At 38.9% G+C, this 18,873-nt stretch overlaps 1 protein-coding gene across 3 annotated transcripts in view; it reads right to left on the bottom strand.

Annotated features, from left to right (window-relative positions):
- Positions 1–18,873, bottom strand: part of Ppp1r21 (protein phosphatase 1, regulatory subunit 21) — a 65,433-nt gene that overhangs the window by 22,547 nt on the left and 24,013 nt on the right. For 2 of the 3 annotated variants that reach the window (XM_013018006.1, XM_013018007.1), the window contains exons 9-16: positions 18,490–18,639; positions 14,224–14,325; positions 14,048–14,136; positions 9,952–10,088; positions 7,996–8,088; positions 6,621–6,748; positions 3,826–3,978; positions 800–892 (exon numbers count right to left, since the gene is read on the bottom strand). In XM_013018006.1, coding sequence (XP_012873460.1) covers positions 800–892; positions 3,826–3,978; positions 6,621–6,748; positions 7,996–8,088; positions 9,952–10,088; positions 14,048–14,136; positions 14,224–14,325; positions 18,490–18,639 — 945 coding nt within the window. The remainder of the gene's footprint in view (positions 1–799; positions 893–3,825; positions 3,979–6,620; positions 6,749–7,995; positions 8,089–9,951; positions 10,089–14,047; positions 14,137–14,223; positions 14,326–18,489; positions 18,640–18,873) is intronic. The other variant, XM_013018008.1, reaches the window with a different exon arrangement.

The raw sequence follows: 18,873 nt of genomic DNA, 5'->3' as shown, positions 1-18,873 counted from the left end.
AGGAATTCCTTTCTGGATTAAATTTTTATCTCAACATTCTGGTGCATTAAGGTTAGAGGGGTAAGTGATGTACTTCCAATGGAAATAGGCCAGCTTCAACAAAACATTTCTTCCACTCTCTCTCTTCCCTCCCCCTTTCCTCCCTCCTCATCTTTTTTTTTTTAAAGGAGAATTCTGAAAATTAAACATAAGCTATTAAACTGAGTAAGTCTCTGATAAGATTTAAACTGGTATCAATCTGTACCAATTACTAGAAGGAAAAGTACCTCCCACCCCAATCTGCCCCCCAATTCAACTGATAACCAAATACCGGAAATTTCCCATTCCTACTCATTTATGAAATGAAATGACTTGACAAATATCTTGCTCCTCTCCTCTTTATTACCTTAGTATTTTTGGAATTTAAAACTGGTATCCAGAGTCCTTTATACTCCCATATCCTGTACTAGAAGCAGAAAATGTTTCTCCCCTTTTCCCCCATTTATATGAAAATAAGTCCATGCTAAACTAAATATATATATATGCCTACAGAAATAATCATCATGGTCAAAATGTGTTATTACTCAGCCACCATCTGTAGCACCAACTGAATCAAGACGACTTATTTAGAGCATCAACACACACATTTTTCAACAAATTATGTCTACAGTCTTTTTTTAGTATGCATAGAATAATGAATGTTTCATGTTACACATTTATCTATGTAGTTTTTTGAGTCATTTATGTTCTCTAAATACCTCCCTGGGGCATTTAACATTTCTGCTATTTAATAAGTTGCATGACTTTCCAGGCACCATACCTGCTGTGCGAGGCCTTCTCGACTTTCCGTGGAGCTGAGAAGGACCCGGCGGTTGGCCAGGGCTTCCTCATAAGGCACAGACTCCAGGACCGGCTACAGAAAAAGCATTGTGAAGAATTAAAGAAAAGACCATCTTACCCTTCCTCCAAGCCCACATAACACAAGACTACTCAATGGGGTGTGAAAATTAATCTAGCTGTATATGGACACAGACTAGCTCCTTTAATACGAAAAGAAAAGAATGATAGAGAACTTGTTATAGCAATTAAAAGCTACACTAACTAAAACCATATGGTCTTGCTCCAAAGTACAGATAAAGGAAAGAAGAGAAAATTCAGAAACAGGAAAGGGCAAATATAAAATCTATTCTAGAACAAATATTACATTTATTATCCAATGAAGAAACAAATAGACTGGGTAAATGATGCAAGAGCAATCAGCTTATTTTTTTTTTAATTTTTAAAAATATTTTTATTTTTGTCGATCATGGGGCCTGAATTCTGGGCCTAAGTGCTGTCCCTCAGCTCTTCAGCTCAAGGCTAGCGCCCTACCACTTGAGCCACAGCACCAGTGCCAGCTTTTTTCTGCTTGTGTGGTGCTGAAGAATCGAATCCATGCATGCGAGGCAAGCACTCTACCTCTGAGGCAACTTCCCAGTCCCCATTTTATTTTTTTTGTGATGATGTTAAGTGGGTTTGAACTCAGCACTTTATGCTTGCTAGGCAGGTACTCTACCACTGAGCTATACCTACAGACCTTGTTTGTACAGACCAGGTCCATGCCTGATCCATGATACTTCTATTTTTCTCTTCCCTTTTCAGTTAAGCATTCACCACAATATATAGCTACCAGTTGAGGAGTCTCCTATGTATGTCTTGGCTGTCCTGGTCTCAGGCTCTCACAAAATACATACATTTCTACACTATGCTCAAGAGGAATACAGTGGGGGCTACATATTCAATGATAGAGCAGATTGCTGCGACACTCAAAATGTTTATCAGGTTAAAAAGAAAAAAAGCTTTGGGGGCCAATGGCTCATGCCTGTAGACTTAGGAGGCCAAAATCTAAGGATCTCAGTTTGAAGCCAGCTCAGAGATTCAAATCTAAGACTCTCTTACCACAAATTAACCAGCAAAAAGCCAGAAGGGCTCAAATGACTGCCTTCATCAAAAAAATACAAGCGAGAGTGTATGAGGTTTGAATTCAAGCCCCACTACCAGCACATACGCACATACCTCCCCCCAAAAAAACAAAAGGAAACAATTCCAGCTGGATTCCAGTGGCTCATGCCTATAATCCTTGCTACTAAGAAGGCTGAGGATTGCAGTTTGAAGCCAGCCCAGGAAAGAAAGTCTGTGAAACTCTAAGCTCCAATTAAACACAAACACACACACACACACTCACTTCTGTATTTTGTCTATGGTTTATACAGATGCCTATAATTGCTTAGAGACTGGAAGCTTACATACCAAATTGATATATAGGTAGAAACTAAAATCGAGAGTTACTATCTATAATATTCTAATTTGTAATTAAAGCCTTAGATGAAGAGGTGGGTAAAGTGAAATGTAAAAGTTGTATGTTTAATAATACTCATTACAGGGCTGGGAGTGTAGCTTAGTGGTAGAGTGCTTGCCTCTCATGCATGAAGCCCTGGGTTTGATTCCTCAGTACCACATAATCAGAAAAAGCTGGAAGTGGCGCTGTGGCTCAAGTGATAGAGTGCTTACCTTGAGCTGAAGAGCTCAGGGACAACGCCCAGGCCCAGAGTTCAAACCCCATGACCAACAACAAAAAGAATAACCATTGCAGCCAGGCACCAGTGGCTTCCATCTGTAATCTACTCAGGAAGCTAAGATCTGAGGATTGCTGTTTGACAGGAAAATCTATGAGACTCTACAAAGTCCATGAGACTCTACCAATTTAACTACCCCAAAAAGCTGCAGCTCAAGAGGTACAGCACTCGCTTTGAGCAAAAAAACTCAGGGACCGTGTCCATGCCCTGAGTTCAACCCCAGACTAGTACATACACGGAGAAAGAACACCCATTGCAGTGCTGCATGTAACTGAGAATAACATCTTATATGTCAACAATGAAATGGTTCAATTATTCATGGTATACAACAAAACACTATAAGAGGCATTAGAAATATGACTACAGTTGAGCATGGTGAAGCATGCCTGTAAGCCTAGCTACTTGAGAAGCTAAGAACTTTATGCACAGCCTAGATAGTAAAGCCAGGCCCCATCTCAAAAAAAAGAATGATTAGACATATATTTTGATATATATATATATATATATATATATATGTATATTCCCAATGTATTAAGAGGAAAGAAGATTATAGATCTATGTTTCTTTCTGCTAGATATATTTTGCTTTGATAGCTTGTATATATGCTTATATACCTTGAAAGTTGTTTATATGTAGAAATATTCTAACAAGGTTAAGAATAACACATTTGAGTGGTAGGATTTTGAATGATCAGAACTTTCTTTTAACGTACTGCTGTTATCTTTTGACTTTAGTGTGTATGTGTCAGTACTGGGGCCTGAGCTCAAGACTTAGGTGCTGTCCCTTTGTTTTTTTGCTCAAGGCTAGCGTTCTACTACTTGAGCCACAGCTCCACTTCTGGCTTTTTGGTGATTAAATAGAGATAAGAGTCTCATGGACCTTCCTGCCTGGACTGGCTTTGAACCGTGATCCTCAGATCTCAGCCTCTTAAGGATGATTTATTAAAATTTCCAAACAAATTTCAATTTTTTTGTTAAGATTTCTGAAGTTCCATTTTTACTGCCTGCTGGCCTACCTTACTACAGGCTCTCTACTGGCACTAGGGACATGAATCTGCTTCTCACCAAAGGTGTGAGTTTCTATCACCTTTTTTCCAAAGATCATCTACCAATCTCCTGAATCCCCAAATTATACCAAGTCTAAATGACATGGACTGTGGGGGAAAAACCCCGCCATTCTCTGCAACTAGTTATGATTGCTTTAAGTTAAGTGTGGATGGCAGCTTACAAACCTTTCTCAAAGCCTTCATGTAGGCAGCAGCCTTCTTCTTATACTGCAGCATGCATTCCGCAGAGAGAGGACTGATGAACCCACTCGCCGCCTTGGGCCCATAGCTCAGTGAAGTGATAAAGTAGTCCACATTGTTGCCAAAGAAAGATGCAATCTAAACACAGCATAATAATAATAAAAAAGGCTTGTTCTCCAACGGTAATCTCAAATATAGCTATCTATCTATCTATCTATCTATCTATCTATCTATCTATCTATCTATCTATCTATCTATCTATCTATCTATCAGGTTTCAGAACTGTTTAGAATTTCAATACCTGCTTAAAAAAACCTGTGTTTACCTAGAATACTGTGGCGAAATATTTTTTTTAAAGAGAGGATCATAAATAATTGAGAATCGACTTCTGAACTGTCCTTCTCTAGACTGTTCTGTTCTTAAAAGCCAAGACTGATTCTAATTTACTCTACAGCTTTTCCATGAGCATTCATGAGCTATTTACATCATTAATTTCTGCAGTAATGTCAAATACCCCTGTAGGGACTTATCCATTTCATTTGCATTTAACTTCGAATTTTCACATTTCAATAGAAGACATAACATAAACATCTTGAAATCTTTAAACATCTTTAAATCTCAATTTGTAAAATATATATAGAAAAAAGACTTAAGATTTCAGTGGATTGTCATTTATAGACTGAGCACTTGTTAAATCTATATAGACACCCATAAAGATCCACGACTATAATTTTTCTGAACCACAATTGCATATCTACAGTGTTATATGAAACAGTGATATAAATAAAAATATCTGCTTAAAGGTTCTAGCCAGAAAAATAAGTCTGATATATTAAAGCCTCCTGAGTACTGCAATTATAGGTATACTCCTCCATGCCCAGCTCTAAAGATTGTTTTTCACTAATGCTTTATATTATGTAAATAAAAGTCTGTTAGGTAGTACTCAAAGAAAATAGTTATTCTGAGCTAAGGCAAGGTGCCAGTGGCTCACATCTATAGTCTTAGCTACTCAAGAGGCTGAGATCTGAGGATCTCTGCCTGGGCAGAAAAGTCTGAGACTCTTATCTCCAATAAATTACAAAACACACACACACACACACACACACACACACAAGTAGAGCTGTGGCTCAAGTGGTAGAGAGCTAGCCTTGAGCAAAAGAAGCCCAGGTACAGCACCCAGGCCTGAGTTCAAACCCCTGGACCGGTTAAAAAAATCTTGAGCTATTTTTTTGCTTGTGAATAATAAGACTATACCCCTTATCTATACACAGATCATGGTACCATATACATTTTCCAAACTTTCTTTAATAGGTATATGCTATGCCTTCCTGCTGTTAAATTATAAACTATCAAATTTAGTTTAATCAAAGTATATTAGCTAAATATGAAGCTGTTGTCAACCAACAGTTCAAATATTTCATTAGTCAAAAATATTTATAAAAAATTCCCAAGTGGAGATCAGGTACACTTCCATGAGGCACAGTATTAACATTTAACTTTTTTTTTTCTTTTGGTCAGTCACAGGGCTTGAACTCTGAGCACTGTCCCTCAGCTCTTCAGCACAAGGATAGTGCTCTACCACTTGAGCCACAGTGCCACTTCCAGTTTTTCTGGTGGTTTATTGGGCTCGCTTTGAACCTCGATCCTCAGATCTCAGCATCCTGAGTAGTTAGGATTATAAGGCATGAGCCACTGGTGCCTGGCTTACAGTTAAAATTTTTTTAAAGCTAAAATAAACTATGAGCATATAGGATCACAGAAAAAGCAGCAAGCGTAGCAATTCCAATAAAATATTAACATGCTCCTAAGTGAACAAATATTATCCATAGGAAGCTTCTGGCACACTGTTAATGAAAAGAGTGGAAAGGAGGCTCACTGATCTATTATGAGCCCAAAGAACCTCAAGGTAACATGTGTTAATTATGGATTAACACTACAGCAGTCACAAAGACCAGTTCAAGTTCAAGTAAGCTGACAATGAATGTCTAGCATGACCTGTGATCATTTTGATTGACTTAAACTACTTGAAAATGTTACAATTATGGTTAACCTATCAGACAGGAAAATGATATACATAGTGGTCTGGGTTTTCTACAATGGTGAGTTCTGAAAGAAAGCTACCTTAAGGAGATGTTGAAATTGTGACTCTGAGTGTATGAGCGCTGCAGAAACCACAACACACAGGATCAAAGGATGGGTAAGAAACCGCTTTAGTTTATAATAATCCAGTGCTTAATGATCCACATGTTCATTGTCTAACACTCAAGGATCAACGAAAGATACGTATGGATGCCACTTTAAAATGAATTACTAAGTTATAAAATCACAGAGGCAGTATCATCACAAGTGTTACCAGAAAAAAACAAAAAACTAAGAGTTGGAAAAACACCTAAAATATTAAGAGGTTGTACTGGACTTGTGCTTTTCTTCTTCTGTATCCTCTCATTATTTTCCATAACAGACTAACATAAGCAAGGATCTATCTTGAGAACATGTAGAATCCTCAAATCATCCAATCTTATGCTGAAATACAAAATGACTGATCTGCTCACTTATCACAAATCTACCACACTGTTTGAAAAATTGAGTAGATGATTGAACCTGAAGATGGAAACAATTAAAAATGCATTGCCTAAGAAAGAGGAAAAAAGAGATCCCATTATTTTATAAACATCAAAAAAAAATTTCCACAATCCTTAGACAGACCAATTTTACTATTTTTTAAAAGGAACATTTTTAAGAATTGAATTTAAGGTCAATACAAGCCAGAGGATAAGTACCTTTCCTGCTCCATTTGTTAACGCTACTACTGATGACAGGATGCAGTCATTAGTTGTTATCAGCTTCTGTGTTGCTGTTGGAAGTTCGTGCTCTATTGTAGTTTTTTGGTTATAATGTTTGGAAATATCTATAAAAACAATGAAATCAAAGCTCACTACCTGTATACACTATTTATACATGTTGCATATAAATGACCAGGCCACTCCTCATATCTATTCTTACAGATTTATAAAGTAAATGTGACAAAGAACAGCTCCTAAATAACAGTTCACAAATCCAGGTAGAAAGGACAGGCGGTGAAGACCTCCTAACACCTTTACCACCTGTGGGTCTGCATCTTGCTCATTAGAGGATTGGATGATTTGGCCCTCACAAGGCAGTATGCTGAGCTGAAAGCTGAATCCCAATACTATATACAGTTTATAATATATATAAGATACAGTTGACAAGCAGGTTCTAGATGCTTCTTATGTTTTATACAAAATAAAACTTTAAAAACTATTTCCTCTGAAATTTGACACTGTGAATTAAACATCACAATGAATCATCTAGACACCTGGACTATTTCCAATACCACTAGCAATTGTTCTTACCTATTCTCCTTCCCCTACCCCCAACAGACTCTAAAAGAAAGAGAGGAAAAGGGGTAGTGGAATCTAAAAGCAAGACAGAGCTTATAGATTATTTGGTTAAGACTCAGAATCACAAGCTAAGAAAGAAGCATAAAAAATGCCTTTTTAAAAAAAAATTCCCCTGCTGGTTGCTAGTGGCTCACGCCTGTAATCCTAGCTACTCAGGAGGCTGAGATCTGAGGATCATGGTTCAAAGCCAGCCCAGGCAGGAAAGTCTGTGAGACTCTTATCTCCAATAAACCATCAGAAAACCAGAAGTGGTACTGTGGTTCAAGTGGTAGAGCACTAGCCTTGAGCTGAAGAGCTGAGGGACAGCACCCAGGCCCAGAGTTCGAATCCTTTGGAAGACTATGACTATATTCTTAGGAGAACAAAATCAATTAAAACAGATCAAGGTTTAATACACAGACTTTCATCACTCGGGATGGTGCAAAGACATTATACTTGTTCTGGGAATGCTGGTCTGGCTTCCTTGATCCCTTCAAGCTTAGCCTCTAACAAGTGTAAGGAGTTTTGCTAAGGGCCTCAGAATGGCATGTCTTTACATACCTGCCCTTAATCAGTGGTATGAGTTTCTGGCACAGGTCCTGTGCATGAAGATTCCTCCTTAGCACTGTTTACTTTCAGAAATGAAACAAATGGGAACAGCAGAAGGCAGACCACAAAGCCAAAGGCTACTGAGCCTTTTTCAGGTCTCTAATCCTTGGCAGTGTTTGTTCAAATTTCAACATGCAAGGCTCACCTTTCATGATGTCATGAAATCCATTCAGAGCAGCACCAACATTTGTTAAGACAGAACTGTAGTTGGTCCGAAGAAGTCCATCTGGCTCTGTACCTAGGAAACCCAAGTCATGAACCTCAGCATTGTCCTGCAAAGTCGACCACCCTCTTCCTCCCTCTATTTTTGGGAAGAATGACTGCCTGTAGCATGTTGGAAACAAAGATTTTTACACCCTTTGCTGATACATTCACATGTAATGATAACAAACACAGGAACATCAAATGCAGATATGTGTAATGGCTAAGAAACCAAATAACTTTGCTAAGCAGGAACAGATCTTTTTGGAATGAAATCCTCATGAATTATCAACTCATGGTTAGATAACCAATTTCTCATTTTTTCATTCCCTAAACATTACTTGTAGATTAAGCACCATTACAGCAATACTATCCAGACACCATGAGACCCTAGGTCTTCCCCAATAGTATATGGAGCTCTGCATATCTGTCCCCCAGCAACATGGTAATCATTACAAAGGAAAAATAATCACTTGAACTTTCTAGAAATGGTTATACAGTTACAAATAAATTAGTATTTATTCCAGAATATCTATAACTTAGCAAAAACAGTAGGTCTGGAGCATATGAACCAAGACTTCCTTCTTCCCCTACCAGCTCAATGAAACAGAAACCCCACTCCCAACAAGTATAGCCAAACAGAGGACTTCCTCCTCTCCACCATCTAGGAGGCATTTTTCATTTTTGTCCCCAGCTTTTTGCTGCCAAGGCTAAGTTCTGAGTAACAAAGTCCAAAAGGAAGAGGAGGAGGTCCTTTCTTTCACTCATCCCTCACTCCAGAAATGGAGGCTCTACCTTGATCATATGCTGCTTAGAATACCTGGGCCCTAGCACCCTTTGCCCCAGCCTGTCAATATGGGTTCTATGTTGAAAAAAGCAGACCAAGAAGACTGGAGGATGTTTCCCATTTCCTCCCATCAAACACTTAGCTCCTAATAGGGAGGTATCACTCGGAGAGAAGTGCAGCAACACCAGAACCATGTCTCAGAGAGTTAGCTCCTGAGAGACAACTCTAAAGCAAGAGCTGAGTCTCTTTGTACAGGAACTGACTTCACTTGCAATACTATGTGGAGAACTTAAAGCTTGTGGCTTTTAAAAAATAAAGTCTATGGTAAAAGCATAAAGGAAGCTGACCCATTCATTAGAGATAGCAACTAGACTATAGGCTAGGATGTCACTGAGAAGCAGCAAAGAAAACAGCTACCAGCCCTCCTGGGATCCAAACAAAGTGTACTTCAAACACTAGAAGCCAAGCATGTTGATGCAAACCTGTCACCCCAGTATTTCTGAGGCTGGAAGCAGGAAGATAGCAAGTTTGAGACCAACCTGGGGTACATAGTGAAATCTTCAAAAAAAAATAAAAGTGAAAAAATAAAAAACAGGAAGGCATCAGACACCCATGGCTAATGCCTGAAATCCTAGCTACTCAGGAGGCTGAGATCTGACAATCTCGGTTTAAACCAGCCAGGACAGATACGTTTGAGAGACTCTTACCAACAATTAAGCACCAACAATGAAGCCAGAATAAGTGGTAGAGTACTATCCTTGAGCAAAAAACCTCAGGGACAGTGCCCAGCCCCTGAGTTCAAGCACCAGGGCGCGCGCACGTGCACACACACACACACGCGCGCGCGCACACACACACACACACACACACACACACAAAAGACAAAGGGAAATAATATTTAATGCATAGTAAATGTTTAATATTTTACATTTAACAATCACAGAAATAACTCCATTTCATAAATGGGAGTACAGAAGCATAGAAAAGCAGTGTTTTGCCCAAGGGCAATATTTAAATACATAATTTTCTACTCTACATCTTTGCTCTGCTCATTCTATCATCTCCATCCCCCTTCTAGATTCTTATGCTTCAAGCTGAGTCATGAGCACTTACTTGGCAGGGCAAGGAGAGCCACATAAGTCTGCAGCTTCTCAAACACAGCTGTCATCTTCTTCATGTCCTGGGACAGCTCTAGATTCCGAGCTCTTAATGCAGATGTGCAAAGAGAAGATTCACATTCTTCTTCTAAACTAGGAATGGGCAGATTTTTTAAAGTGAGTATCTAAATGACTTTGAGTTAGCAATTAGAAACTATTTAACTTCTCAAACATCTATATCCAAGGCAGACCTTACCAAAAAAGGAATTTGATCTTTTTATATGTTTTTTTTTGCCTACACAGAACTACTTGCTGCAAATGCCAATGGAGCAATGGAGGACTAAATGAAGGAAAAGATAAAAGTCATATACACACCCAGCCAGTGCTGGTGGCTCATGCCTGTATTCCTATCTACTCAGGAGGATTGATATCTGAGGATCCTGGTTCAAAAGCAGCCTGGGAAGAAAGTCTGTGAGACTCTCATCTCCAATTAGCCTCCAAAAAGCCAGAAGTGAAGCTGTGGCTCAAGTGGTAGAACACTAGCCTTGAGCATAAAAGCTCAGGGACAATACCCAGGGCCTGACTTCAAGTCCAAGGACTGGTGCACCACACACACACACACACACACACACACACACAATACCCAGGGCCTGACTTCAAGTCCAAGGACTGGTGCACACCACACATACACACACACACACACACACACACACACACACACACACCCTGAGGGCAATACAAGGAAATTAAAATATTAAATATTACAAGAAAGGCCACATGCCTGTGATCCCAGCTACTCAAGAGGCAGAGGATCAGGAGGATCTTGATTCAAAGCCAGCCCAGCAAAACGTTAGTAAAACTTCACCTCAACTGAAAAGTTGGATGTAGTGGTTCATACCATAATCCCAAGTACAACAAAATTCCACAAAAACATATCTGAGAAAATAACTCAGGCAAAAAGGGCTGGGAACATGGCATAAATGGTAGCAAGCATGAGACTCTGAGTTAAAACTCCAGTACCACCAGGAAAAAAAAAATCCTTAAAATATTTACAGGAGCATTTCACAAACTAAAAATATAATATTGCCACTGACACTAGCTGAAAGGCTAAGAAATCTTTTTGAGGGGGTGAGATGGGGGGATGGAAAATAGGAAAAAAACAAGGGAGGGGGTAACAATATTAGACAAGAAATTGTACTCATTTCCTATGCATGTATAGTTTCAAAATCCCAAAACAGACTGAAACCCAGTCTGTTAGAGGCTCAGATATAAAATTAAATACTAAGCATTTTCATAAAATACATTATATTCAGTTTTAGATAGTTACTTGGGGAAAATTTCTTAATGTATAGAAATGTGAACTCTTCCTAACATTTATCTTAAAATGTATAGGTAATAGCCAGGAGTTGATGGCTCATTCCTATAATCCTAAATACTTAGGAGACTGAGATCTGAGGATATCAGTTTGAAGCCAGCCCAGACAGACAAAGCTAAAAGACTCTTCTGTCCAATTAACCAGCAAAAAGCTGGAAGTAGAAGTATGACTCATAGGACAAAGCACCATCCTTGAGGAAAAAAAAGCGAAGCAAAGAGTGTAAGACCCTGAGTTCATGTCCAGTACCAACACATACACACACATACACACACACACACACATGCACACGTGTAGTAATCAAGTAAAAAATGTTTTACATAAAACTAGAGAAGTACTAACCCTGGCCGTGTAATACCAAAACTCTAGAGGTCAGAGCCAAAGGATTGTGAGTTCAAGGCCAGCCTGCACTACATAGCAAGACACTGTTTCAAAAACATCCAAACAAACAAAAAACAAATGAAAAACTTAGCATGACAATCCTAACTATGTCCATGTCCTTCCCTCTCCCTTGCCACTTTTATGTTACTTACAGCAGACAGCTCTAGTCAATTCTGAGCCTGCTTGCTACTTAACAAGAGGTCAGCCGGTCAATTTCACTGATATTTAAAGTAAAGCATCAAGTTATCTAAAAACATGAATTCCGTATGAAAAAGGGCTGAAAAATAGTATAAAACATTCAACAACAAAAACCTTAGATCAAGAAAGGAGTTATGGTTTTTAAAAGGTAATCATGCAGGGCACCGTGGCTCACACCTGTAATCCTTGCTACTGAGGAAGCTGAGATTGAGGATCCTGGTTCTAAGCCAGCCTAGGCAGGAAAATCTGTGAGACACTTATCACCAATGAACTATTCAGAAAAAGCTGGAAGTGGCACTGTGGCTCAAGTGATAGAGTACTAGCTTTGAGCAGAGACAGGCTCAAGGACAAAACCCAGGCCCTGAGTGCAAGCCCCAGGACTGGCAAAAAAAAAGAAAAAAGAAAAGAAAAGAAAAAAAGATAATCATTAAAAAAAAATGTACAACCTATCAAACTGTATCAAATAACGTATTTTTCTTTTGTTATTTTTTTTAACCCAGGCTGGCTTTGTATTCAAGATCCTCTTTTTCCCTCCCCCACGGTATAACCCTTGTTTTCACTGTATTTAATACTGGTTTAATTTGTGGAGGGGAAGGGAAAAAACAAATTGTTTAAATAGGGATACAGGTGGACCCATTGCAAAACCAACTTTACAACTTTGGGGAGGGGGGGATGGGAAGGGAAAACAGGAGGAGGCAACAATGCTTGATAAGAAATGTATCATTACCTTGCCCATGTAACTGTAACCCCTCTGTATGGTATTTTCATAATATATAAAAAAATAAAAGATCCTCTTTTTTGCTAATACCAAAGTTTGAACTGAGGGCTTCCCACTCACTCATCATTCTTACATTGCTGGCACTATACTACCTTGAGACATGCCTCCAGTCCAGTTTTTTGGAGTCTGGAAGACTTTTCTCCCCAGCTGGCTTCAAACCTCAATTCTCCAGGTCATAGCCTCCTCAGAAGCCAGGATTTCAGGCATGAGACACCAGTGCCTGGCTTGGAATGCTTCTTAAATTGAATCTTCTTAAATATAAGCCAAACCATAAAGATTTATTCAACGTTAATGTTAAACTTAGTCAATTTTCAAAAAAATACTGAAAATTAAGCTATAACACGTAAGGCTCTAAATGAAGTTAAAATCATCACTATTAAAGTCCTAATTCTCTGAGACCTAAAATCCTCTCATATACACAAGTCACAGAATTTGGTTAAATACCTTGCTAGGTAACAATTAGGAAGTAAGATATCTCTTAAATTGTCAATTTTAAATGTTACAATTCTGTATTTTCAATATTTATAAGCAGTTAACCTACATACTTTCTAAACCTCTGTTCCAGTTTTTATTCTTTTTTTTTTTTTAAGCTAAAGACTTAGGTGAAATAGGCACCTTGGTTATTTTAGATCCAAAGTATCAAAAGTAATAAAGGTTCATCATAAAAAATTTCAGTGACATATATTTTCTGCCTTTCTATAAATACTTAAGGCAGAATATTAACGTTACTAAGTGGCATAAGATGAAAGCCATGATTTTTTATAATTAAAAAATCACCAATAATAAAAATAAGAACATACTATTTCAAAGATACCTAAAGTGCTAGGCGCCAGTGGCTGACACCCGTAATCCCAGTTTCTCAGGAGGCTGAGAACTGAAGATCAAGGTTTGAAACCAGCCAGGCAGGAAAGTCAATGACACTCTTAACTCCAATTAACCATTAAAAAGCCAAAAATAGAGCTACAGCTCAAGTGTAAAGTGCCAACCTTGAGCCAAAAAGTTAAGGGTCAGCACTCAGGCCCTGAGTATAAGAACTATTACTAGTACACACACACACACACACACACACACACACACACACACACCACATACACAAAAACCAAACGCAATAACACATATTAATTTCAGTAGCTATGTCATAAGTGATTACTGAAGACCCCAATTCACACCATTACATGGCTGTAAGAGCAACACAGAACAGCACTACTGAAGACCACCGCTGACAGACAACTCCACTCTCTACCACACTTTTCCTTGTGCACACAAGTTCCCATGGGCAGACGGTCAGTCAGATCACAAGAGGCATGGGTCCTGTTTTATCAACTGCAGAGCAAGTCAGGTTCCAGCACAGTCCCCCAAGCTCCCTGGCCTCCAGGGGAATACCTTTTTAACTGATAAGGAAGAATCTTCCTAAGGAAACATACGTAGGAGGTTAGATGCTCTGAAAAGGTTTTCATTTTCACAGTTGTCTCCTGGAAAAGAAAAACAACATCAAAGTTAAAAATGCTACTGGACTAGAGGATGTCCCACTTCCAGACATAGACAAGGAAGAAAATTACCAGGACGGTCACAGTGTCCTCAGTAATACTTTCAAATAAATGCAGCATTCCTTCCTCAAGGGGGCGGACATAAGATGCATTTTCATGAAGGTATTGTGAGAACTAAATAGGAGAAAACAAATTGTGAATTTATTCACTGGAAAACAAATATCAACACACTTGTAAATGGATCTATTGAGTTATAAGCCTAAGTTCTTTTGGAAGTTTTCTGTGAAATTTGGCTTTCCCTGTATGCATCCCTCTGAGAGTCCCAAATAATATCCCTACTCCTCATCCCAGTCCAAATCAATGAAGCAGGAGTGACACAGTGAATGACCAGGCATTGGAGTAAATGAACATAGGATGATAATACAGCCCAGCAGTGGCTGACTAGTGTCCCTGAACACCTGCTTTTCTATAAGGATCCCTGTCTACACACAGGGATTTTTGCATTACATACTTCATTTTTTAAAAATACAAGCTAAAAGCCTGGTGGTGGTGGCCCACACCTATTTGAATCTAGTCACTTGAAAGGTTGAGATCAGGAGGATCATGGTTCAAGGTCAGCCAGGGCAAAAAAAGTTTGCACTATCCCATTTCAACCAATAGCTGGGCACAGTGGCACCTGCCTTTCATCCTAACTATGTGGAGGAGGCTAAAACAGTGAGGACTGCAGTTCGATGCAGCCTGAACAGAGAAGTCTACAGACTCAATGGAAGAAACTAGGTGATGTAGTGCATGCCTGTTCTCCCAGCTACAGCAGAAGGCAAAAATTGGAAGGATTGTGGTCCAGGCAATAAATGAGACGCTAACTCAAAATAATCAATGCAGTAGAGTGTCATGGCTCAAGCCTGTAATCCTAGCTACTTAGGAAACAGAGATCAGGGCATCAAGGCTCATTGTCAGCCCAGAAAGAGAAAAACCAAGCTACTGGGTATTATTTTTATTGTAGACAATATTCAAGACTAACAAATGCCAAGAATATAATTACAAATGATATTAAAGCATTTATAACTAGCATAGATCCCTTAGCCTGTAAAGGTATGAAGAATAGCTTTCATGGGTTGTAAATATAACTCAGTGGGACAAAGAGTATGCTTAGCAGGTGCAAAGCTGTAAATTCAATCCCAGCAATCTCAACCCCTAAAATAATTCAGAAAAAAAAGCATATAAATCAAAAACTTAGAAGCTGAAGGTAACTTTTACTTAGGAATATCTCAGTTGTCAGTACTATGTACTAGCTCAAATTCAGTTTCTCAGCACAGAAGTGTAAGGTCTCATCGTGAATAACTGAACTCACTACAGACTATGCACAAATATGATCCTGGACCATTCAGTCCCTCTAGGCTCTACCTTCACAGCTGCACTCTAAGCTTCCAGGTCTTAAGGGCCACCTTATGATTCTAGGAACAATTTCAGACATTCTGATCATCATCTAATAAGTGGTTTCCAAATTTCTTCCACTATTATAAACTTATTAGAAAACTCACATAGAACCTTTCATTGTCGAAACACCTACAGGTAAAATACTGAGAAATACATGAATTCTTCAAAATAATGAAGTGCCTTAGAATTGGCAAAGAATCAATATTAATTAAAAACTCTATTGTAAAATTATAGGAAATGTAACTATATTAAAATGGGGCAGTACTACTTTTCCTAGTCAGGCATTTTGAAGCTTTTTCCCCATAGTAATGACCAAACAGTATTTCATAGGACAAAGTTTACTTTTTCAGGAACCTCAATGTTTTTTGTGGAGTCCAATTAAGATTGGTGAAAACCAAACTTCTTATATATAAGGCACAATAAATAACAATAGAAGGCCAGGCACCAGTGGTTCATCCCTGTAATCCTACCTATTCAGGAGGCTGGTTCAAAGCCAGCCCGGGCAGGAAAGTCTGTGAGACTCTTATTTCCAATAAATGGCCAGAAAAACAGAAGTAGCGCTGTGGCTCAAGTGGTAAAACACTGGCCTTGAGCTGAAGAGCTGAGGGACAGTGTCCAGACCCAGAGTTCAAGCCCCACAACCAACAATAAAATAATAATAATAATAAATAAATAAAATAAATAATAATAGAAGCTAATCCTTACTAAGTGCTTACCAGTCTTCTCAATACTTTATCCCATTTAATCTTCAAAGATACATGCCTGTGAGGTAGGTACTATTTCCTCCATTTTAAAGATAAGGAAACCAAACCACATAGAGATTAAACAAAATCTCTAAAGGGCCTAGCTAGAATATGGCACTGCTGGACTGAAAACCCAAGAAGTCTGATTGCAAGTCTTTGCTATACTAATAGGCACTTTGAGTATGAAAGGATACTAAAAACTATTCCTAGAAACTTCATGCTGCACAAAAACAAGCTGGGAAAAAGAACTATAAGAAGAGTGGCACGACTTATTTCAGATCACCATATTATCAGCTCTCAGAGACAGACACCTTTAGAGCAAAATCCCACAGGTTCCTCCCTGTGGAAGCTAGTCTCCAAGATGATCCCTATGTATTCCTGCCTCGGGTAGGACTTCTCTTATTTCGGAAGAGGTGATGGTATGTAACTACCCAGGTAGTATCAGCTTCCACCTTGTTCTCTTGCATCAATTTCTCTAGGGAATGTTAGCTGCCACGTTATGAGGTCACTCAAGTGCCCTATGGAGAGGGGCATGCAATGAGAAACGAGCTCCAGGAGCCAACACTAAGTTACAAGGCATGTGGAAGCCACGTTGGAAGTGAATCCCAAGCTCCAGCCACATCTTTAGACGAATGAAGTCCCAGTGATATCTTGAGTGGAGCCTTTTGAGAAATTATAAATCAAAAAATCCTTCAGATACTTAGTTCCCGAATTCTTGACTCACAGGAACCATGTTTAATAACAAATTATGATTTTTCTAAACCACTATGTTTAGGAGTAACATATTTCATATTAATAAGTAATGAACTCATTATCATTTATTCTACCTTTTCAGTAATAAGAGATTTTGCAAACTAGCTTTTTTTAGAATTAGCTGGGGAGAAAAAAAGGATAGAGAGGAGGAAAATCTATCAAGTCAAAGAAAGCATAAAGGAAGAGAAATCTGAAATTCTTAGGATTCCTTGTTTAAACCTCACAGTCTCAATTGACAAATGCCTGGAATCGCAACTGGATGTTAGGTTTCACTCCCAATCCATGTCCCCACAGGCAGGCCAAATGTCAGCTTTACTTATAACACGTTATTCTGATGCGCAATGATGAAAAGTTAGAGACTACAAACAAGAAGAAAGAAAAAAGCCATCAAATTAACCTTTCCAACAGTAAGATGGCACTTTTCCTCATGTCATCCCTGGTGAAAAAACTGCAAAGGCCTCAGTCCTAAAAGTGAAAGCTTGCCCTCAGGCTCACACCTGTATGCTACAATAGGGTGAGATCTGAGGATCATGATTCAAAACCAGCCCAGACAGAAAAGTGGCAGAAAAGTTCATGAGATTTTTATCTCCAATTACCCACAAAAAGCCAGAAGTAGAGCTGTGGCTCAAATGGTAGAATGCTGACCTTGAGCAAAAGAGCTCAAGGACAGCACTCCAAACCCTGAGTTCAAGCCCCAGTACTGGCACAAAAAAAATAAAAACAAAAGCCGAGCACTGGTGGCTCAGGCCTGTAATCCTAGCTACTCAGGAGGCTGAGATCTGAGGATCACGGTTCAAAGCCAGCCCAGGCAGAAAAGTCGGTGAGACTCTTATCTCCAATAAACCACTTAGAAAACTGGAAGTGGCGCTATGGCTCAAGTGGTAGAGTGCTAGCCTTGAGCTGAAGAGCTGAGGGAGAGCGCCCAGCTGAGTTCAAGCCCCATGACCTACCAAAAAACAAAAACAAAAACAATGGTTGCTCATTATTGCCCCTTCACCAGTCTACCCCCCACACCATGCTTTCCTGTTACATGAATTTTCTCACATCTTTTCCTCTTCTCTCCTATTCAAAGTTTGCTCATTCTTGAAGGCCCAGTCAAATCCCCAAAGAATCCTTTCCTGATACCAAAGGTTTTTATCTCCCCTCCCTGACAAGCCCATTCCAATTAATAGCCACTCACTGGCTCACTGACATTGAAGTCTTTTAGCAGGTTCCCTAGTATTTAATTTCTTAAGCAACTCTATTTTTGTCATACTTTGTTTTGACAGTAAAGCCATAACTGGTGGCAGGTTTTCCATGTCCTCCACAGTACTTAGCTAGTGGACAGAAATAGTATGAAAATAATTAATTCCCTATTTGTTTTCCCTACTTGTTTAAGGCAAGAAGTATTCTAGGTTAAATTTACCTTCTGATTCAATGGTGATATAGTATCTATGGCAGAATCAACAGGAAAAATCTGAATCCTCTGTTCTGTATAGGTATGGAAGTTCAGAAGAGCTGTCACAAGATCTTGAACAAAAGCCAGGGCCTGCCCAGCTATATCTCGCATCTTCAGCTTTAAATGAAAAGTATAAAAAGTCAACTATCAAATTATCATTCTAAAATTTTATTAAGTCGGCTTCTGGAGGAAAACATTTGGTGTCTAGGATGAGTATTTCCTGATTTAAATTCATTTCCTCCCACTAAAATTTTAATTCTCCTATTTAAGTAAATTAGAAGGACACTAGCTTTGACAAATACACCGGCTCCACCTAAACTAAGACATAGAAGATTTACTAACGTAAAAGAA

This window comes from Dipodomys ordii, unplaced genomic scaffold, assembly GCF_000151885.1.
Source record: "Dipodomys ordii isolate 6190 unplaced genomic scaffold, Dord_2.0 Scaffold37, whole genome shotgun sequence".
NCBI classification, from domain to species: domain Eukaryota; kingdom Metazoa; phylum Chordata; class Mammalia; order Rodentia; family Heteromyidae; genus Dipodomys; species Dipodomys ordii.
This window is presented reverse-complemented; position numbering and strand designations above follow the sequence as displayed.